This window comes from Patiria miniata, unplaced genomic scaffold (genome assembly GCF_015706575.1).
Source record: "Patiria miniata isolate m_02_andy unplaced genomic scaffold, ASM1570657v1 HiC_scaffold_20, whole genome shotgun sequence".
NCBI lineage: Eukaryota > Metazoa > Echinodermata > Asteroidea > Valvatida > Asterinidae > Patiria > Patiria miniata.
In genome coordinates, this window is record NW_024037059.1 from 21148004 (window position 1) to 21170444 (window position 22441).

Genomic DNA, 22441 nt, shown 5'->3' on the forward strand with positions numbered 1-22441 from the left:
TGAGATGATGTTAAGGACAACATTCTCAAAGCTCAACATACGTGTACTGTTTTAATGCTCATTTCTCTCAGACCCTGTTTATGAGGGATTTGTAAAACCTTCCTCCCCATCTGACTGGAAGGAAAGGGCGAAGTACTTTACTGACAAAGATCGTGTGGAGACAGCAAGAAAGTGTGAGGAGCTTGCTGCCTATCATGGTAACTAATATTGCCCCTAATAAAACTTGTGTGTGCTTTGCTTTTTGCCTTGTTAAAAGGTTGTTTATTCTTAAAAGGATGTTAATTCTTAAGCATCGGTACTAGATATGATTATAACGATGACGATATTAAAGATGGATTGATAAACCTCTCATCTCAAGTAAATTGGTGCTCATTGGCACTACATCAGTATTCTTGCCCTGCTTATTGGACCATGAAAATGTGTATCAAGCATCCGTACCAAAAGCTGTGTTTGGAGGGAACAGTAGATCGTTTTTTGCAGAAATTCTCACGATCATACCAGTTTTAAAACCAGTCTTTGAGCATGATTTTCTAGATATTCTTTGTTCAGAAAAGATACAACAGTTTAAGTTTAAGTTTGACATGTTCTTGAATTCTTATCTGTTTAGAAGTCAGTTTGGGGGCTTGATCTTGTTAATGCTTCTTTTTTTTATTGAGCAGCTAATGAAAAGAGGCGCAAGGAAAGAATGAGAGCAGAAGCTGGTGAGTCCATTTTAATCATAAAATGACTATATAGAATTGTAGCAATACTCCTTTTTTTCACGATACTTTAATACATATCAAGATTTTGGGCCAAAATGTGATTTGTATCATGATACATGAAAATAGGTTATGTATGAAGCCGCAAGTGTTATTTAATAAATTTTCCACATTCACAACGCCGCGAAGGTTGGATTTGAGTTTTTTTTATGCTTGCAACTTCGATACTGCCTCTGCTGTGTATTTTGTTTTTACAACGGGTATCAAGTTCGAAGCAAAGGGTAAGAAATTTAAATTGTAAAATGCCAGATATTTATAACTTTTATATTAATCTCATAAGCCATTAATAAGATTTTGGGATCCTTTTTAGATATGAAGCAAGCGTCCCATTTGATTGACTACAATACTACATATACCATGCGCTAAGATAAAATTTCTCACAGAACCTTGCGGCCCACTCGTCATTACACTTTATCTTTTCTCTTTAGCGCATGCTACGTGAAAGATGACTGTTTATCCTGAACTCTCGAATTCGCTCACATTTTCTGACCAGTTTGACATCTTTCTCCAACCATTCCTTTGTCGAGTTCGTGGTTTAATTTCTACTTCTAACTCCTTGTGTGTGTTTTGTACAGTTTGATAAGCTGAGTACTTAATAGTGGGGCCGTTGAGTGATACGATTGTGCACTTTTTGACTTAAGCATGAAACTTCGCATGTTGGTTCTTCATGCCGTGAAGAAAATTTGCAGGTGTGGAGACGTTTCATATTCAACCTCTGGTGACCTTTGAGAGGTCAATGACATTTACATACACTATTTATAACAATTGTTCTTGCAAACACCATTTTCCTATGACCCAAGTCTATGTCATAGGTCTTCAGGGCATGAAAATAAAGATCAGATGTGAAAGCAATTTTTTTGTGACCTTTAGTGACCTTCCAGAGGTCAATGACCTTTGCATACATATTTTGTATTTCATGATTAACTCTTTAAACCTCAACTTGTTTAAAGATCAAGTCAAAATGTTAGGTGTTCATGCTATGATTTCCTGTTTCATATGTGGGGCAATTCATATCTGACCTCTGGTGACCTTCAAAAGGTCAATAAACTTTGTGTGCCCTATTTATAGATATTTATAACATTTATTATTCAAAACCCAACTATTTCAGGACCGAAGTTTAAAAGTTGTCTTTTTGTGGCATGAAAAGAATTTTCAGATATGGGGACATCGTAATCCCACCTTTGGTACCCTTTAATAGGTCGATGAACTTTATACCTTATTTTTTGCTGTTTGTTTTCGTGACCCAAGCCTCAATATTGCAAAAAGAAAGGTATTGCACCTATTATTAAACAGTCATGTAATGAATTCAAAGCCATTCTGACCTCCATTTCCCTTTTTCAATTGGCAGACGCAACATGTTGCGACTGGGTCAGAAGACTGTTGGACTTTCTTTACAATGTAATATGTACAAATGTCTAACAATAATCACTCTTGTGTACTTATTACACTCTGTGTTATCTAGATGGACTTGGGTCACCACATTTTAAACCTTTTTACCAAGCCCACTGGTCACTGTTAGAGTGTGATTATTGCCCAATGTACCTCTTGTATTCTGTTGCGCCCCTGTCTACCCTTCAAAAGGGAAATTAAGGTCACCAGGGGTCAAATATGAATGTTCACACATCTGAAAATAATGTTCATATCACGAAGAGCCAACTTTTAGACTTGAGTTATAAAAAATGTGGGGTTTTGAATAGTAAATCTTATTTTTTTTTAATAGGGCATACATAGTTCATTGACCTCTTGAAGGTCACCAGAGGTCAGATATGAAATGCCCTTCTTATGAAAATACTATTCATAGTATGAACAACTTACTTTTAGAGTTGGGTCTTGAAAAAGTTGGGGTTTAAAATGTTAATCTTATAAATAACTATAAATACTGTACATATAGGTCATTGACCTCTGGAAGGTCGCTGGAGGTCAAGTATGATGTTTTTTCGCATCTGATCATTTTTTCCATTGCCTGAAAACCTATGACATAGACTGGGGTCATAGGAAAGTGGTGTTTTCAAGAACAATTAATATAAATAGTGTATGTAAAGTTCATTGACCTCTCAAAGGTCATCAGAGGTCCAATATGAAATGTCTCCACATCTGAAAAAAGATTTCGTGCCATGAAGAACCAACATGCGAAGTTTCATGCTTTAGTCACAAAGTGCACAATTGTATCATATATTTGACCTTAACAGCCCCACTATAAGGCCCTAGCTGAGTGAGGTTTTGCGCAAGGTGCAAGTCACTCACTCCCTACGCTACTATTTACCTGGTCATTTGCGTGAGGCTTTGCATGGGCTGCAAGTCGCTCACTCCCAATGCTACTATTTATCCGGCCAACAGTGTGTGCCTTTGCTGGAGTAGCAAGTAACCCACGCTGTACCCAACAGCGCACTGAATGCAAGTTGTTCAGCCCCATGCTACAACAAACCAACGCTGACCAAATCCCTCATGCCGCACTGAGTAATGGGCAAGTTTGCTATAGAAACAAACTCTGCTATTTTACCTGCAGACTATATATTTTTACTGTCAGATGACGCTTCAGGCGAGTTTCTCCAATTTGCCAATTATCAGAGCATAAGAGCGATACCCCCTCCTAATAGAAAGACCTATCACTCTCCCCCTCTTCTTCTACTGGCCGTTCCACTATTGTACCGGCCACCCCACTGTCGTGCCGGCCGTCTCACTGTTGTACCAGCGGTCTCACTATTGTACCGGCTGCCCCTCTATTTTTCTTATTTTTATCTTATGGGGATTATCCATGTAGAACATAATCAGTTCTCGCCCATTCTTCAGTCATGTCATCCAGTGGCCCCCACCGTCCACTGGACAACCAAAGAAAAATCCTTGTTGACACCTAAGCCTAGGAGCACCTCGAAGGTTTACCCAGGGAACACCTCACCATGCCTACCACCACAGACGACGTGTGTGACAAACTTGCTGCTGACTCCAGTCATCGGTTCTCGACAGCATCCTTCTATCCGGGAGCTCCTCGCAACAGCAAGGAACAGGTGCTCGATCACATCAGCAGTGGCACTCGTTTGGGCATTACCCACAATGCGTTTTCCTTACTGCTGTCCGAATACTTGCTACAGGGGTATCAGACCGATTCCAACTTTCCAGCCTACATGCTAGGCTCTGCTTTTCGCTGTCTAGACAACTCACTTAGGGCAGTTTTCAGCGAACTTCCTCGAGTTTGCCACCACAGCATACAGCCACGATGGGCAGCAATTCTTGATGCCATTTTTGTGCACTCTAGCTGATGCAGCTCGCAAACACCTCAAGACCTTTCCTTTCCAAGGGCAGACAGAAGTGATTATGCTGGCAGGCACCGGGCCCCCACCAAAGGGCCCATTTTGCCGGACCCTGGGACCAAATTACATTTGACATATGGGCATTCACGGCATCTCACTCAGTTCTTCCATGTGTTCAGAAGTGCCTCCGCCCCTCCTCCCGATTCTCCTATGAAGGCACCACATACAAATTCCCGTCTATTTGGCTTGTGTACGGCCCCTCAGGTCTTGACCAGAATCGTAAAGACGGCAGGCAGTGCTCTCCATTGCAAAGGTCTGCAGGTGTTCATGTACCTTGACGACTGGCTCATTGTCGACAAATTGCGGGCATCAGCTGCTCACGCAGTCTATCAGACCATCTCTCTCGCAGAGGGCCTGGGTTTCCTCATTCCTTGCAGCCCGCCTTCCACTTCTCACGCTTTCATGTCGTACGCTCATCAAACCCACCTGTGACCTATAATGGTGATGATCTGTATGTAGTATCCGTACGGATGAGACAAGTGCAGTATAATCTCAACCCCTCACACACACAAACACCCACAGACGCATTCTCAAATTTGTATCCTTGTGGAGACATTTCTTTGTTCTCGTGTAGTAAAGTGTTCACACTCACCCACCCACACTGCGATGTGCACTGATTTTACTAGTGACTTACCCGAAGAGCGGCCACCCTCCTCCCCACTCTCGCGTGCACTTTCGCGCGTTTAAACTCAAGAAAAGAGGAAGTGTAATTGCAGGCAGGCTGCAAGGTACTGTTGGAAATAACTCATAGCAAATGACTAGCTCCCTCAGTGCATATGTAGTAATATGGGTAAGTACTCGCTACTTGAATCAGCCCACACTTCAGTGTTGGGGGATTTTTCAATATCCTGGTAGAATTTTTAAAGGAACTCCATGATTGGGATTAAAAATTGTATTGATTAATTTTCCAAGTGAATTTTTCCACAGCAAAAAAACGAGAGCAGGAAGTGTGGAATATAGTCGGGGACTATTGTTGTGGCAAGAGGCAGTGGGAAGAGGCTGCAAAGTGTTACAAACTAGCTGGGAATAGTAAGTGTTCAGTGACCCAAGCACATGGTAGTATTTTGTAAAAAAATAAACACTTGACAATATATTTTGTGCTTGTATCTGTGCTTTGTTTTGTCTAATTCCCTGTTATTGTCTGCAGGCGAGTGGGGGTGCAGTATGAGGGAAAGCATACTTTTAGTGGCATACTGAGATATAGCATTTTTTGCGAACGCATCCGTTGTAACCCTTGCATTCTTTTAACCCTTTTTATTTTTCAGCATCGGTATTAGGTATTATAATGATGATGATGATAAGATGGATTTAAAAACTGCTCATTTCAAGCAAATAGGTGCCCACAGCACTACATCAGTAATTCTTACCCCTGCTTATAAATTATTGGGCCATGAAAATGTGCATCAAGATCCTTTTTTCAGTGGCAAACGTGTGTGTGTTCTTTTTTTTTGCAGAAATTTGATTTACTTACACAATGGTCACACCAGTTTTAAGACCAGTTTTCGAGTATGATGATCTTGTATATGTTTTTTGCTCAGAAAAGAAGCATCAGGAAATGGAAAGTATCATGGCTGAGGGTAAGTTTAAATTTGACATGCCTTCTGTAGTTGGAGTATTAGTTGAACACAGACAGTTTTATCAATTTGTTTATTTTCATAGAGTTATTACCTGTTTTAACAAGTCTTTGGGGTTCATCATGTTTAGAAATGTTTTTTTGTGTGTTTGTCTTGAGCAGCTGAAAAGAAGCACAAGGAAAGAATGAGGGTAGCAGCTGGTGAGTCCCATTTTAATTTTAAAACAACTTTAATATAGAAGTGCAATGATACTCCTTTTTTTACAATACTATTTGTATCCAGAATACTGGGTTAGAATATGATATGAATCATGATGTGTGAACACAGGTTATAACTATTAATAAGCAGCGAATATTCATTTCATAAATTGTCCACATTTGCAACATCGTTAAGGTTTTGATTTTATTTTTATTTTGCTTGCAGCTTTGATACTGCCACAGCTATGTATTTGTTCTCTTCTCTTTTTTCTTTTAATTTTCTTTTCATACAGAGTTCAAGCTGGAGGCAAAGGGGTAGAAATTTAAATTGTAAAATGGCACACACACCATTTTTATATTCTCGTGATCCATCCACAAGATTTTGAGCTCCCTCTCAGATGAAAGGAGCATCCATTGTGATTGACTAGTGTAATAAATTGTCCAATATCCTGTTGGAAATGTTAAGTAACTTCATAAGTGAGATTAAAGATTGTATTCATTAATTTCCAAGTGAACTTTTCCCACAGCAAAACAAAAGCGGTTACAGCAGGTGTGGATTATAGTCGGGGACTATTGTCGGGAGAAGAGGCTGTGGGAGGAGGCTGTCACGTGTTACGAACTTGGTCAGGATGGTAGGTATTCAGAAAAAAAACTGGAAACATGTTTTGTGCTTCCTTTGTTTTGTCTCGTTGCATTAAATGGTGTATGTTAATACGGGAGGGGGATGTGTAAAGGTGCTCACATATCTTAATGGCATGACAGCTAAATGTTGCATTCGGTTGCTCGCATCTGTTATTGGCATAACAGATTAATGTTGCATTCGGTTTATCAAAAGCATATGTGTTATTTGGTTTATTTTATATTGGGAATACCCGAGTATTTTCATTTTTGTGTTGTTTTTTCTTGCAAGCCCTCGGACAAAACTGAGTAAACAGTGCTTATAGAAAACTATGTTGGCAAAGGGCAAAACCCAATATGGAAAAGTACATCTGTGTTAACCCTTGCGAATTTTAAATATTTTCCCTTGAGTAGGAGCTAAGAAGAGGTTGGCCAAGGACATGGACAAAATGAAAATAAAGATTCTTCGACAGCTTGAGGCAGTGAGGAAGAAGGTCCTGCAAGCAGCAAAACAGTTAGAACGACCCTGGTGCTGGATTACATGCTGCTGGTCAGTTCATCAGACAGTCCGGTGGCAGTATACTTGGGGAGGGTCGTAAATTATGGAGGGGGAGCATTACATGGGTTTGATCATGGTTTCAAATAAAATACAAAGGTGTTTTTCTTTTCCCAACTCTGAGCAGGGTCCTACATTTATGCATTTGGACTGGATTGTCCCTGCAAAGTCAATTTCGTGGTTTTCTATTCATTTGGTGATATAAAATGTAAAAAGCTCTATTTCAAACTGCGGTCATGATTCAAATGATATAAATACTTTCTGTAATAGATGTTTATTCTTAAACCCTGCCTAGTTGCAAAATAATGCCACCATTTCCACCATTAGCAAAAAAGAAACTAGAGCAGGATTTGAATCTTCGAACTAAAACTGAGCTACCCAGCCCTATAGTTGAACTTCCCCATATTGTCGATGACGTTTTTTAAGGGGCGCTAGTCATAAGCCACAAACTGGTATATACTACATAGCCAGCGATCAATCCAAGAGTCATGATGCTGACAAATTAAGCAGTGCAAGAGATGATGTAGCTTTGTGTTATTGATTTATTTTCCCCTTGCAGCTAACAAAAAGTTTGTTTTTTGACTATTCTTAGCAATTATTACCAGTCAGAAATTGAGGCCGAACTCAATCATCTAAAAAAATCGACATTAAGCGAAACCTCGGTGGAAACACTCAAATCTGGAGAGGCAAAAAGGATACTTGCAGATAAAGAGAAAGAACTACTGAGGAAAATTCAAGAAGATAGAGTTAAGGTAAGAAGTAAGGAGCAAGACCAGTGTTGAAAGATTTGATTGGAATAAAAATTTGGAAACAGTTATTCGATAATTTGAAGTTTGAATTCATTGTTCCTTTTGTTTTGTGACAGGGTTGGACATGGCACGTCATTCATCTTCTTGTCTACCTTGGAAGTACGCCAATCATTGCATTTTTTATTTCATAATCAAATTCCTAAAGAAACGCTTTTGGTTAAGTCCTACATGGAGATGGGATGCACGTCAGAAGCATGCATTTTTCTTGAGCTTTCTATTGGAATCTGCTTTCTAATCTTTTAATGTGCTTCATCATAATTCAGGGAACAGATTCATTTATTTTTTATAAATAAAATTGATGCACGACTGTCTATTTTAAATAATTTCTGTCCACAGTTTTGCATAAAGACTGGTTGAAGGGCGACAACAAAGATAGCCAGCAAGGGAATCAGCATACCAATGATGGTAATGACCGAATTCCATGAAAGCAGGGCTAAGTTTTTGGTTTTAATGTTGAGTGACCTGAAGTAAAATTTGGGAAAGGAGTTGATCACCGGCAATGAGAAAAGTCGAGTGACGACTACATGTATATGGTTCAATACAGTTAACTAACTTCACTTGAATGCAGGGTGGTCTGACTCCTTTAGTTGACTATTATATTTAGGACTGACTGGTGTATATGGTCTCCGTTATCCGGTCTCCGTTATCTGGTATCCTGATTTTTTTGAACAAATACAGTGCATAATCCAGCCTTATAATTATCACAGGCTCAATGAATTATCTGCCGGGTTTGATTTTTCAGTGAAGAGCCCCAATATGCATGGTCAGGCACGTTTCATAGCTGATGTGAAAGGGGGGGGTAAGAAATGCTGAGAGAAACCTCATTACAGAGTACAAAGAGTTTTTGAAAAGGGAGAAGGGTAAAACCCAAGGGGCCATGGATGCACTAGCATATGCAAATTCGGTACAGACAAAGCTGCGTACATGTACAATGGGTACAACCGTAGCATTCTTATGTACACAAAGCAGGATATGGTCACCAATGTTTACACAAGCCACAGCAGGTCCCACAGACTTTCTACTGGGCCAGGGAGCGCTATAATCATTGTTTTAGATCAGATTAAATTAGATTTCTTTTTTGTCATGCTCAAAACTACATGAAAATATGTTGACATACACTAATTTAAGATATACCAAAAATATGACAAAGCCAAAAATATAATAATACATCACACACAAAACACAGTTACTAAACAATCATAAAAGCTCTAGGAGCAGTAAAGTAGGATTTCGGGCTGTGGGTGATTAGGGAAGGAAATGAGGAAATAGGACGGGACAGGATGGAAAAAGCTGGGTCGGGCAATGTACAGGGTAGGGTAGGGTATAGGATTGAGGGTAGGGGGTTGGTGAGAAGGGAAAGAGGGGGGATAGCATGGAAAGAGAGGTTAGGATAAAGGGAAACATTGGAACAGGGTAGGGTAGTGTAAGGAGGGCCAGGGCTGAGTAGAGTTGGGTATGACTGAGTTATTAAAACAATTAGCTAAAAGCAACTTATCAAGGGCATTTGAATGAAATAAAAACAAGCGTAGGGATCAAACTATCTGGTGAATGTTGAGTTAAAATCTGAATGGCCCATGGTAAAAATGAAGATTTGAACCTGTTTGTTTTGAGACTAATTTGCTAGATCGATTACAAATAACAAGAGGGTTGAGGGGGTGACTTGTTTGCGAGAGAATGCTGTTAAATTTGGTGATAAGATAATTATTTGCTACATGTTGTATATCTTATACGTTAGCCCCAATTACCTTCATAGCTTGCTTGTCAATCGGTTCATTTTTTTTCCTGATTGCACAAAGTAAGTGAGTTGAACCAAGATATGCAACAAAAGAAAACAGTCGACTGAATGGTGCTCTGATAAAACAATTTTAAAATCCGACAGTTTACATTAAAAGATTTCAGTTTGCTTAAAAAAATACAGCCTTTCATTGGCTTTTTTTAAATCCCAGTTGTGTTTGCATTCCAATTTAACTGATCATCAAAAACAGTTCCCAAGTGTTTTAAACTCATGAACAATTTCAACATCTGTGTAGTCAATTCCAATCGATTCCTTCATATTTTTCGTTTTCCAGAAATCAAACATCATCTCTTTGGTTTTCTGTACATTTAAAATTAGATGATTTCTGTCGCACCACTCCACAAATGTATTATTTTATTTAATGGATTGTTGAAGAGGATTATATGGCAATGTAATAAATTTTCCAATATCCTGTTGGAAATGTAAGTAACTTCATTGGTGAGATTAAAAATTGTATTCATTAATTTCCAAGCCAACTTTTCCCACAGCAAAACAAAAGCGGTTACAGCAGGTGTGGATTATAGTCGGGGACTATTGTCGGGAGAAGAGGCTGTGGGAGGAGGCTGTCAAGTGTTACGAACTTGGTCAGGATGGTGGGTATTCAGAAAAAAATGGACACATATTTTGTGCTTCCTTTATTTTGTCTCGTTGCCTTAAATGGTGTATGTTAATCCGGGAGGGGGATGTGTAAAGATGCTCACATATCTTAATGGCATTACAGCTAACTGTTGCATTCGGTTGCTCGCATCTCTTATTGGCATAACAGCTAAATGTTGCATTCGGTTTATCAAAAGCATCTGTGTTATTTTTTTTTTATAAGATGGAATTAGCATCTGTGTGATGTAATTTTATTGTATATTGGGAATACCCGAGTATTTTTATTTTTATAATGTTTTTTCTTGCAAGCCCTTGGACAATACTGAGTATACAGTGCTTATAAAAAAACTATGTTTGCAAAGGGCAAAACCTAATATGGAAAAGTACATCTGTGTTAACCCTTGCAAATTTTAATTATTTTCCCCTTGAGTAGGAGCTAAGAAAAGGTTGGCCAAGAAAATGGACAAAACGAAAACAAAGATTCTTCGACAGCTTGAGGCAGTGAGGAAGGAGGTCCTGCAAGCAGCAAAACAGTTAAAACGACCCTGGTGCTGGATATCATACTGCTGGTCAGTTCATCAGACAGTCCGGTGGCAGTATTCTTGGGGAGGGTCGTAAATTATGGAGGGGGAACATTACATGGGTTTGATCATGGTTTCAATACAAAGGTGTTTTTCTTTTCCCAATTCTGAGCAGGGTCCTACATTTATACATTTGGACTGGATTGTCCCTGCAAAGTCAATTTTGTGGTTTTCTATTCATTTGGTGATATAAAATGTAAAAAGCTCTATTTCAAACTGCGGTCATGATTCAATTGATACAAGTACTTTCTTCCAAATTGATGTTTATTCTTAAACCCTGCCTTGTTGCAAAGTAATGCCACCACTTGCACCTTTAGCAAAGAAAGAAACTAGAGCAGGATTCGAATCTTCGAATTACAACTGAGCTATCCAGCACTGTATTGGAACTTCCCCATATTGTCGATGAGGTTTGTTAAAGGGAAAATACAACATTTGCAAACATCAAAAAATAAAACTACCAAATCATTTTGAAATACCTTGCTGGACTGTTAGTGAATGACAGTTTACTGTAAAGCATCCTGTAAAATCATGGCACCTGGTATACTGTCATTTTCAAGAAAAGTGGTATTTTTGTATCAAAAAAAACCTGGCTTTTTTCCAAATACTGGCCCCAATTGACCATCGCACTTGTTTGCAATCGATTACACACCTATGAACGGGTACAAGCCAGCTAGACTGGTTCCCTGACTTTACAATTCCGCAATGTATGTAAACTGCTCTGTTTCTTCTTAAATGGAGTCAGGGAACCAGACTACAGGAAAATGATTGTTTTTCTTGGTTTTTATAGCATTTTTTAACCCAAAACCTCAAAAAAGTCAGTGTAACTATATTTGCTATATATTTCCAACCCCCCAATTCCATCCATTTCTGAAAATTACAGCAAAAGCAAATGATGTATATTCCCTTTAAGGGGCGCTAGTCATAAGCCACAAACTGGTATATGCCACATGGCCAGGGATCAATCCAAGAGTCGTGATGCTGACAAATTAAGCAGTGCAAGAGATGATGTAGCTTTGTGTCATTGATATATTTTCCCCTTGCAACTAACAAAAGTTCGTATTTTCACTATTCTTAGCAAATATTACCAGTCAGAATTTGAGGCCGAACTCAATGATCTAAAAAAGGTGATCGACACCTCGGTGGAAACACTCAAATTTAGAGAGGCAAAATGGATACTTGCAGATAAAGAGAAAGAACTACTGAGGAAAATTCAAGAAGATAGAGTTAAGGTAAGAAGTAAGGAGCAAGACCAGTGTTGAAAGATTTGATTTGAATATAAATTTGAATACAATTATGACTTATTCGATATTTGTAGTTTTAATTTATATTTCCTTTTGTTTTTGTGACAAGGTTGGAAATGGCACGTCTTTCATCTTCTTGTCTACCTTGGAAGTATGCCAATCATTGCATTTTTATTTCATAATCAAATTCCATAAGAAACGCTTTTGGTTAAGTCCTACATGGGATGCACGTCAGTAGAATGCATTTTTCTTGAGCTTTTTTTTTATTGCTATCTGCTTTTTAATCTTTTAATGTGCCTCATCATAATTCAGGGAACAGATTCATTTATTTTTTATAAATAACATTGATGCACTAGTGTCTATTTTAAATAATTTCTTTCCACAGTTTTACATAAAGACTGGTTGAAGAGTGACAACAAAAATAGCCAGCAGGGGAATCAGCTCAACAAGTATGGTAATGACAGACTTCCAGTGACAGGGCTGAGTTTTTGGTTTTAATGTCGAATGACCTGAAATACAATTTGGGAAAGGAGTTGATCAGCGGCAATGAGAAAAGTCGAGTGACGACTATGGTTCAATACAGTTAACAAACTTAACTTGAATACAGGGTGGTCTGACTATAGTTCCTATACTTCCTATAGTTAACTATTTACAAAATGTAGGACCGTGAGGGCCTAACTGGTGTAATGGTCTCTGTTATCCGGTATGCTGATCATTCTGAACAAATTCAATGCCAAATCAAGCATGTTGCCGTCACAAGCTCAGTTATCTTCCGGGCTTCCGGTGAATGGCACCAAACTGCATGGTCAGGCGCGTTTCATAGCCGGTGTGAAGGGGGGTTTGGTAGGGGTCTGGGTCAGAAATGCCTAAACAACTTGCATTACAGACAGGGCAGAGACTTTTTGAAAAGAGAACAGGACCTGAAAACTTAAGGGGCCATGGATGCACAGCATGTACATTTGATACAGGGGAAGATATATGGACACGTACATTGGCAACACACCCTCTTACGCAAATCATCACATTGTACACAGCATTTACCAAACTTTACACAAGCCACAGAAGTCCCACAGACTTTCTACTGGGCCACAGATCAGAGGGCGATAATTTATTATGGATTGCTTACGGGATTATTGTAACTCCTGTTTCCTTGCTACAGGCTACCCTGCAGGAAATCAACACACATCACTGCGCAGTTTCGCACATGCTTACATTTATAGTAACTACATGTTTACCGAAGGTCAGCATACCATGAACTGAGACTGTTGTACTTGGAACCCAAGGGCACAGTTGCATCGCTTATAATATACCAATAGCCGTGTGCATCATAATGAAGCCAATATCAATTAGTTTTATGATGATGTTTTGACCAGCGTTTGATGATGACATGAGTAATTTGCAGGTTGACACCAGTGCGCAGGCATAGATTACTTGATTTACGTCATCAATCAACCACTAGTCAACTAATGGTCCTTGCCCAAAGTAGCTTAACAATGCTCCCACGGTTGGGCAGACAAGGCATTGTATAATCCTCAGATCACAAAATTTCAAATGAAATAGCTCAAGTTCAAGATTCAGTGTTGGCAAACCCCAGGCGAGGTATGAGTTTTCTATCAGGGTAAAAACAAGATAATAATATTGATAGCAATTATAATGCTTATATAGCACTAGCCATCGTATCAACAAACTAAAAGTGATTACGAGATCAGAACACTGTAACATTTTTGGGTTTGTTACATGCAAATTAGTATCATCCAGATCCAGTAGACCGTACTATATTTTATTTGTTTGATTTTCTAGCTCCTAAAGAACGCAGTGTTCGTAGCAAGCAGAGAGCAGTGATAGAGAAAGTCAAGGAAGAAGCCGAATGGCTCCTAGAACCGAAGTGTGATTGCAAGATGAAACTGCCCTGGTGCTGGATCCCATTCTACTGGTCAGTTCATAAAATGGCAGCCATGCGTGGAACTCTTAGACAGAGTTGTAATGACTGGAGTCAATGACTCCACTCGAGTCCGACTCGAGTCACAGTTTCTGGCGACTCGACTCGACTTGAGTCCCGACAGGTAAATGACTCGACTCGACTCGAGTCACCGCGAGAAAATGAGAGGTACTCATCAGAATGACTCGACTCGACTCGAGGAAGGCTAATGAAAATAAAATAAAACTTTGCAATGACTTATGCCGGTGCCAGTTTTTGTTCACGTCACGTTAGTATGTTCGCGAATAATGTATACAAATAGATACGTTGTTTGATCAGTGCCCCCATTCTTTGGATGGCGATCAGCTGGCACCCGCTTCTTATTTTCATTAAAATTGTGGTGTCACCACATGAAGTATCCCGAATGTAAAATTTAAAAAGCCAACAAAATAACTGCCTCTCTTGTGTATATTTATTGTATAGTGTTCAAATATTTGTGACTCGAATCGACTCAATCACAAGCTAATTACCTGACTCGACTCGACTACACACTCACTCCACTCGACTCGACTGGACTCGACCTTCTTGGCCTAATGACTGGACTCGTTTTGAGTCACTTCTTTAAAATGTCTCGACTCGACTCGAGTCACAAAAATCAGTGATCGTTACAACTCTATCTGCTTTTAGAAGAACATTTTCAAAACTAGCATAACTTTCATAAACAAGAGGCAACCTCTGTTGACTCTGACTTCATGCACACTCCAAACAGTTACAAAAGAGGAGGTGGGGGGGGGGGGATTGCAGGGGACCAGTATAATACTGGGAGTGATATTCACACACTGCAGACTGCCTAACAATACGACTCCATGTGCACAGTATAGTACGTAGCCAGGCTAGACACATGCCTAAGTGTGCAATATGTATATGTGACCCTCTGTGTGAGCCACGTTTAGCCGTAATTGGGACATTTTATAACATTTGCATGCGAGTATACATGTAAGTGTTTATAATGTATTTCGTGTAGTTCTGGATAATTTAGCGGATTTTTGTTAAGTCTAGCAGATGAGATTTGAAGGTTTGCATGTAGGAAAGATACTTAGACAAGATAAGTTTGCGGTAGCACCATGTGAATAAATCTCTTTTGTGAGTATGTGTGGTTCTGAAAAGAACCGGAGGGACTCAACGTTTCGAACAGTATGCTCTGCCCGTCGTCAGGAGAAACTGACGACGGGCAGAGCATACTGTTCGAAACTGACGACGGGCAGAGCATACTGTTCGAAACGTTGTGTCCTTCCGGTTCTTTTCAGAACCACACATACTCACAAAAGAGATTTATTCACATGGTTCTACCGCAAACTTATCTTATCTTAAATCTAGCAGAATTTTGAAATGCGTCTAGCAGAATTTTGCGATTTTCATCTGTTCACCGTTACTTCGGGTTTTGCATGCACTGTACATGTAAAATGAGTTGTTGACTTACTGACTTGGGTGTGTGTGTGTGGGTCTGACCTCTTGTGCTGGAATTTACTACCTTACGGAGACATGAACACAATAGGGAACAAAAGATTGTATACGTCTCCAGAAGAACATTTCTATAGATGAATACGTCTCCACAAGAATTTCACGAAATAGATATATGGATTTTACTCAAAAACTAGGAATTTCCAAGGTAGGTTGATCTGTCGCAAATGGAAAAGTTTTAGAAAAAGGATATTTAGTCCAAATTTCAGCCCAGGAAATTAATTCTGGTTAAAATAAGAGCATTTTGAAACTTCAATTTCAAACTCGAAAACTTTACTACACGAAAACAAAGAAATGTCTCCACAGGAATACAAATTCCAGAATGGGTGTGCGTCTGGGTGAGTTTGTCTTACATTCCCTATGTGGACTTGTGAACAAAAGATGTCCACATAATGCAGGTTGTGTTAACGTTATGTGGACTAAGCCGTGTCCACATAACGTTTTGCCCTTTCTGGAAAACAGGTTTAGAGGCATTTTTGGGTTAGGTTTATCCGTAGCAGAATGAAGAGAAACTCTATAGGGAATCATAGAAAAAAAATTGGGTTAAAAGAGTTTTCACAGTTTAAGTAAAGTTATTTTTTGTACCGAGTTTTCTTAACTACACGAAAACAAAGGAATGTCCACACAAAGTATGTAACGTAAACCGGGTGACTACAAATTCGTATCCTTGTGGAGACACACACACAATAGGGAACAAAACATTGTAAAGGTCTCCACAGGTCAATTTCTATAGATGAATAGGTTTCCAGAAGGTTTTTCACGAAATAGATATATGGGTTTTACTCAAAAACTAGGAATTTCCAAGGTGGGTTGATGTGTCGCAAATGGAAGAGTTTTAGAAAAGGGATATTAAGTCCAAATTTCAGCCAAGGAAACTAATTCTGGTTAAAATAAGAGCATTTTGAAACTTCACTTTCAAAATTGAACACTTTACTACACGAGAACAAAGGAATGTCTCCACCAGGATACAAATTTGAGAGTGTGTGTGTGTACAGGCATTACATTCACTGTGTGGACTTCCGAACAAAAGATGTCCACATAAACCAGGTAGAGGAGACACTCTGCGGACTTGGGCAAGTCCACACAGTGTTTCCCAATTTCTGGAAAACAGGTTTAGAGGCATTTTTGGGTTAGGTTTATCTGTAACAGAATGAAGAGAAACACTAAAGGGAATCATAGAAAAAAAATTGGGTTGAAAGAGTTTTCACAGTTTGAGAAAAATGAGTTTTTTCACTGGTTTTTCTTAACTACTCGATAGCAATGGAAAGTCCACACTTGGTATGTAACGTAAACTTGTCTGGGTGTGTGTGGGTGTGTGTGTGTGTGTGTGAGTTTGTCTTACATACGCAGTGTGGACTTCCGAACAAAAGACGTCCACATAATGTAGGTAGCACCGACGTTGTGTGGACTTACCCCACGTCCACACAGTGTTTCCCCATTTCTGGAAAACAGGTTTAGAGGCATTTTTGGGTTAGGTTTATCTGTAGCAGAATGAAGAGAAACACTAAAGGGAATCATAGAAAAAAAATTGGGTTGAAAGAGTTTTCACAGTTTGAGAAAAATGAGTTTTTTCACTGGTTTTTCTTAACTACACGAAAGCAATGGAAAGTCCACACTAGTCATGTGAAACAAGTATGGGTGTGTGTGTGGATGCGCACGTGCATGGGATGTGCATTCAAAAATAGTCGCAAAGCGGCATCTGTTGTTCGTGCATACATAACCTTCTACCAGGTGACAGATGTTAAACAAATTGAGTCACTTGAGCTTCAAAAGATTTTTTCTTTCATAAGTATGCCTGCAAGCAAAAAAAAACAATTTAAAGGCCAATACTTTAAAATCAAACGCAGTTTCTTTGTCCTGCACATGTTTCTCACAATAATAATAGAGATCAAATTAATAAACCGGTTAATTACCTGACACAAAGAATAAAAATGTGATTTTCTACTCTCCTCACAGCCAAAACCATAATTGGAACAATAAAGCTTACCAGGTAATTGTAGACCAGCTGAATGAGCTCCGAAATGAAGTGGACATACTCGTAGATATGGAAAAGTATGGACCTGCAAAAAGTTTGCTCAAAGAAAAGCAGACAGAAATAATGACGGAGACCAAACAAGGACATTTGGAATGGATCGAACGAGAGGAGAAGAAACAGGAGAAGGTGAGAGGTCAAGAAAATACCACTGTATCAAGATTACAGCCACTAATACTAAATGGATATTCTTTATCTTTAAGCAACTTTGAATCATCCATCCTGATTGGCCGGTCCACGGTTACAAATACCACATTCAATATACCACCGAGAAGATTGTAGGCTATTCTAGAATGTGATAGGATTCTCGCTGAAATGTTTGTGTATAGCATGCATGTTCATTCTTAACTACGTCAAATCTGATAGAAGTTAAATGTATTGTGTGTGCATATGCCAATGACCTTCGACCTCGAAGCATATGGGACTTAATTATTTCCTTTGGATAACTAATACATGTATGAGAGATTTTAAACAGTTTGCTTTTCGCTTTGTTTTGATTACAGATTGAGGATGATCGCATCAAGAAACAGCAACAGAAACTGTATGTATACATGTATATGTTTTCATTTAACTGAAATGCAGCCACTGGTACAAGGGTGAAGTCCATTGCCAAAGTATATACTCGGTACACTTTAAAAAGGAATGATTCGCTGAATGACTCACATATATATTATTAGTTTGTAAAGGTCAAAACAAAACAAACAAAAAACGTTAATTTTATTCGTTGACAGGTCGTGGCTTCTGTACATCAAATGTATAACAGTGGTACTTGCTTTCTTGGGTAAATATGCTAAATGCATTTTAGTTTATGCCTAAAGTGTTAATTAAAAAAACTTAGTCAGGAAGTGAAAACAAGTACTTGATATCTTAATACATCAAATATTAATCTTTTTTTTTTACAAGAGTAGATTCCAATACATTACGTTTAGACAGGAAAGAACTAGACGCAAAAAAGGACAGTTCTATTTTGGGTTTAATTTGAAGTTTTGATTGGCACTTTTTGCTGAGCCTAACGAGCCTTGTATCTTCAGTTGCCGAGACATAATACTCAAGTCTGCATGTACAAAAAAAAAACTGCTTAAATTTCAATTTCATCATGTTTTATTTAAATCACCTATTTTGTTTTGTGTTTAGTTTGCTTAACTCCAGTGCTGGTAACATCGGTAGAAAGTGAGTTCAGTTTAAACAGGCAACACCAAGAACTTCCGAAACTGTACACAGTACACTTACGGGTACATAAAATTTAGTTTATTTTTATTTTATTTTTTTTTCTTGTTTTTTTTTATATTATCCTTATACATTAAATACAAAATTGTTAGAGTGAATTTGAGCCTATCACCCCTGGAATGCTGTATCAATGCTCTACCAATTTAATGAAGCTTTCTATGTAATCCTGTGTTGGTAGTCTCTGTATGGCATTTCAGTAATTACGCTTATATGCGCTATTTGCACACTAAGCGTGCAAGAACTGAATGTGTGACAGTGCTCTTTGGCTGGGGTCTGGAATGACAAATCAAAAGACCAATTCAAAGGATGGAATATAGAGATGATACTTTGGTCATTAATCCCTCAATATCATCATCTTGGGTTGTCATTAGTTCAGGTCTTCAAGAATAAGAAAGATAGGGAGTACATGTAGCACAGCTTCTGCAAGTGAGGCAATTTATATTCCACAAGATCCATGAAGGCCCTTTCCAAAGTTCATGGGACATTACTTAACGTGTGTATAGGGCAATAAATACAGCATATTATTAGAGGCATTTTGAAAGAATACGTGATAATTATTTTCCTTCACGTAAGTGTATGTGCCCGCAATTTTGGTATTTTTGGTTATGGTAAGTGATGTACCAAAGGCTAGTGTGTTTCATTTGTGTGCTTGTGAGTAATTTTTGCAACCTGATTTGTTGCAGGCAGCAAGGGTAATGCCAAAAAATGCTGTGTTCTTCAAAATTCAAATCCTTACTTTTAAATCGAAGGTTGAAAAACTGTATTAATATTTGATGGAATTTTCAAACTTTGTTGTTGGAATACCAAAGGACATTTTTTTTTTAACTCGCACAATTTGTGAGCCCTTATGTAAAAAGAGTGTTTAGCAAGCAGTCTTTAGAAATACAGGTTCTAAGTTTTTGGAAGAAAAGTTACTTTGTTTTTGGTAAATTGAAATGAATCATTTATTGAATTTCACTTCTAAATCCAGTCAGTTTGAACTGTTTTAACCAAAAAAGTACATCGTTACCTTTGGATTTTATAAAGTTGATGCTAGAAGGCAGACCTCATAAGGTTTTTTTCTCCTTCCTCTTTCTGTCTTTCAAAGGTGATGTTCATCTACATTCTGTCACTGCTTATCTAACTGAACGAGAACAGATCTGATTTGTCGAGAATGCTCTTGCCAAATTACTACTCAAGGAGGATTTTCGGAACAAAATAAAAAAAAAAAATCTGATCATTTTGAACGGGATTTATTTGTGCAAATGTATTTAACAGGTTCGCCTGAGGCAGATGAGTCATGTAAGTTTCAGTATGTATCTGTATAGGTTAAATATTGAAGACAGATAATTATTTGGATTGTTGATATTTTTGTTGTGACTTCAGTACATTCCATTGTTTTACAATTTTAGAGAGAAGGTGACATTGGATATCGAAATTAAGAAGACTGTTGTTAGGTTTTTGGTGGCTTTAATACACGTTTTCCGTGGCAGATCAAATATTTTTGGGTATGGGGGTGGGGGCCTGTGGTATACAGGCCCTAAGCAATGAACAAAATGGTTTACCGATCACCTCTGCGTTTTTCAAATTCTTTTTTATTGATCAAACGAAATGGTTTCGCGCGAAACCTCTAGGTTGACATTGTAGCAGGAAAAGGAGTTAGGAGTGTGGATAATATTTTTGTTGTTTAAGTGGTTTCTGTTGTTCTTATATTGATTTTAATAGTATTATTATTAGTATTTTGGGGGGTTATTCTTTGATTAACATATGATTTAAAACATACGTAAAGGGACAATTTTTAAATTTGTTATGTCTTGATCCTTACCTGACTGAGTTTTATCCAGCATATTGTTGTCAAGAGCCTTCCAACGTCTTAATTTATTACATGTCAGTTCTAATCTGGACCTAAAGGGAAACAGAAAGCGCTTTTCTGAATATCAAAAATCATTTTTAAAACAATTGCTGCAATAAGAACTTTTTGCACCAGAAAAAAAAATATCTTTTGAACCAAGTAGAACATATTATAAGCCTGTGCTACGCACGGGAAATGAATTATAAGCATTCTAAAAAGACACTAGAATAATACAACTGTAAGGTTTTGAATTGTCAGCTGCCGCAAAGATCTTCTGAACAGGTTGTTTTACAGCTGCTAAATTACTCACTGGTAGTTTTCTGTTTGCTGAAAAGAAAAACGCTTGATCAGCAGTAGACAATTTCAAGCGCATGGCTCGTCTAATGGGAGCTATTTTAGGATGCTTAAATGCAAATTTAATATGGGCCTACCGTACCAGAGGCACTCGCTAGCTGCTGCACCATGTTGCATACACAGCCTCAGCAGGTCTGAACTGCCGTGCTTATCTCTGCAGCAGCTCTACAGCCTGTCTCAAAAAAATGGTACAATCGAAAACGATTTTTTTTTTCAATATTAAATCTCAACATAAGTAAGTCGTTTTGAGCATCACATTAAAGAAAAAAGACCAGGCTTTCCAATACTTTTTGTTTCATCTCATTTGCTTTTGTCAATCCAGAGATAACTCCAGTTTACTGCGAAACACAAAAATCGAGTTTGTTTCTTTTGCCAAGTTGCAATCTTTTGTGAGCTTTAAGACAGCATGGCACAGTACTCGAAACAACTCTGCCCATGCATAAAAGTGGCACAAAATAGATTTTGGTGTATCGCACTAAATTGATTATATCTCTGAATTGACAAAAGCAAATAAGATCAAACAAACACTATTGGAAAGCCCAGTCTTTGTTCTTTAAATTATGCCAAGTAAGAATGACTTATTTTGAAATTTCGTATTTAACCATTTTTTTTCTGATTGTACCATTTTTTTGAGACAGGCTGTACAGTGTAGGATGTAAAGTGAAACTATCCAAAACATAAACAGTGGACGGTTCAGGACACAATTGCTACCTGTCCCCCTCCTGTACATAAACTATCAGTGTGATGAGTTTCAACTCTTTAGGTGATCACACAGCGAAAAGTATAGCCGGACAGAGAGACGGACCCTCATCTTATTGAGAAATGATCCTTGCTCATTGTCCAAATGTGAATAAATGGTAAAAGTTTCAATAGTTTAAAATGTCTGGGAAATAGCCACATGTCTGCTCACACATTATGGACATCATCTGCAAACATTCAAAAATAAAACTCAAAGTATTATGAAATATCCTACTTGAATAATTAAATTACATAGTAGGATCATGCGTTCTGTGAAAGTGTTGCGGCTAGTGCTGTCATTTTCGAGGAAAGAAGAATTACCATCATTTCCTTCCAATGCATGGTTGGTCCCTGGCTAGGACCATGTTATCCTACGAATAAATGCTTTGCATCGAAGAAACTGAGAACTAAAATCCTGAAGGGGTTTTGGATAAATGAAAAAGTTATGAGGAATTGTAAGAATTACCTTACATTTGAGTCGAACTGCCTGAAATAAAAACCAATTGTTCCAGACGGATTCTTTTAAGTAAAAATTTGTTTATATTTTTCAACTCGAGAGCTATATTTTGTTAACACATTCTTTATAACTTTTTATTTGTGAATTGCTCATTTTTCATAAACAGTTCTGTAGTATAATGGAAACAAAATACATTTATACCAATTAATTAAGATATGTGAATGCAGGAAAGTTAACATTGCTATTGTTAGTTGAGAATCTCTGAAATATGACATGTTAAATGTATATTAGGAATGCTATTGGATTCAAATGAGATAGCAATTTCCTAA

The 22441-nt window shown here is 38.1% G+C and overlaps 1 protein-coding gene across 1 annotated transcript; it reads left to right on the forward strand.

Annotated features, from left to right (window-relative positions):
* The first annotated feature begins 3655 nt into the window (after positions 1 to 3655).
* On the forward strand, positions 3656 to 7574 carry LOC119727906. Its single transcript, XM_038199985.1, has 7 exons — positions 3656 to 3791; positions 4994 to 5095; positions 5605 to 5643; positions 5802 to 5840; positions 6365 to 6469; positions 6870 to 7005; positions 7571 to 7574. Exons 1-7 carry the CDS (start codon positions 3656 to 3658, stop codon positions 7572 to 7574), a joined length of 561 nt encoding a protein of 186 aa, XP_038055913.1.
* The last annotated feature ends 14867 nt before the right edge of the window (positions 7575 to 22441 follow it).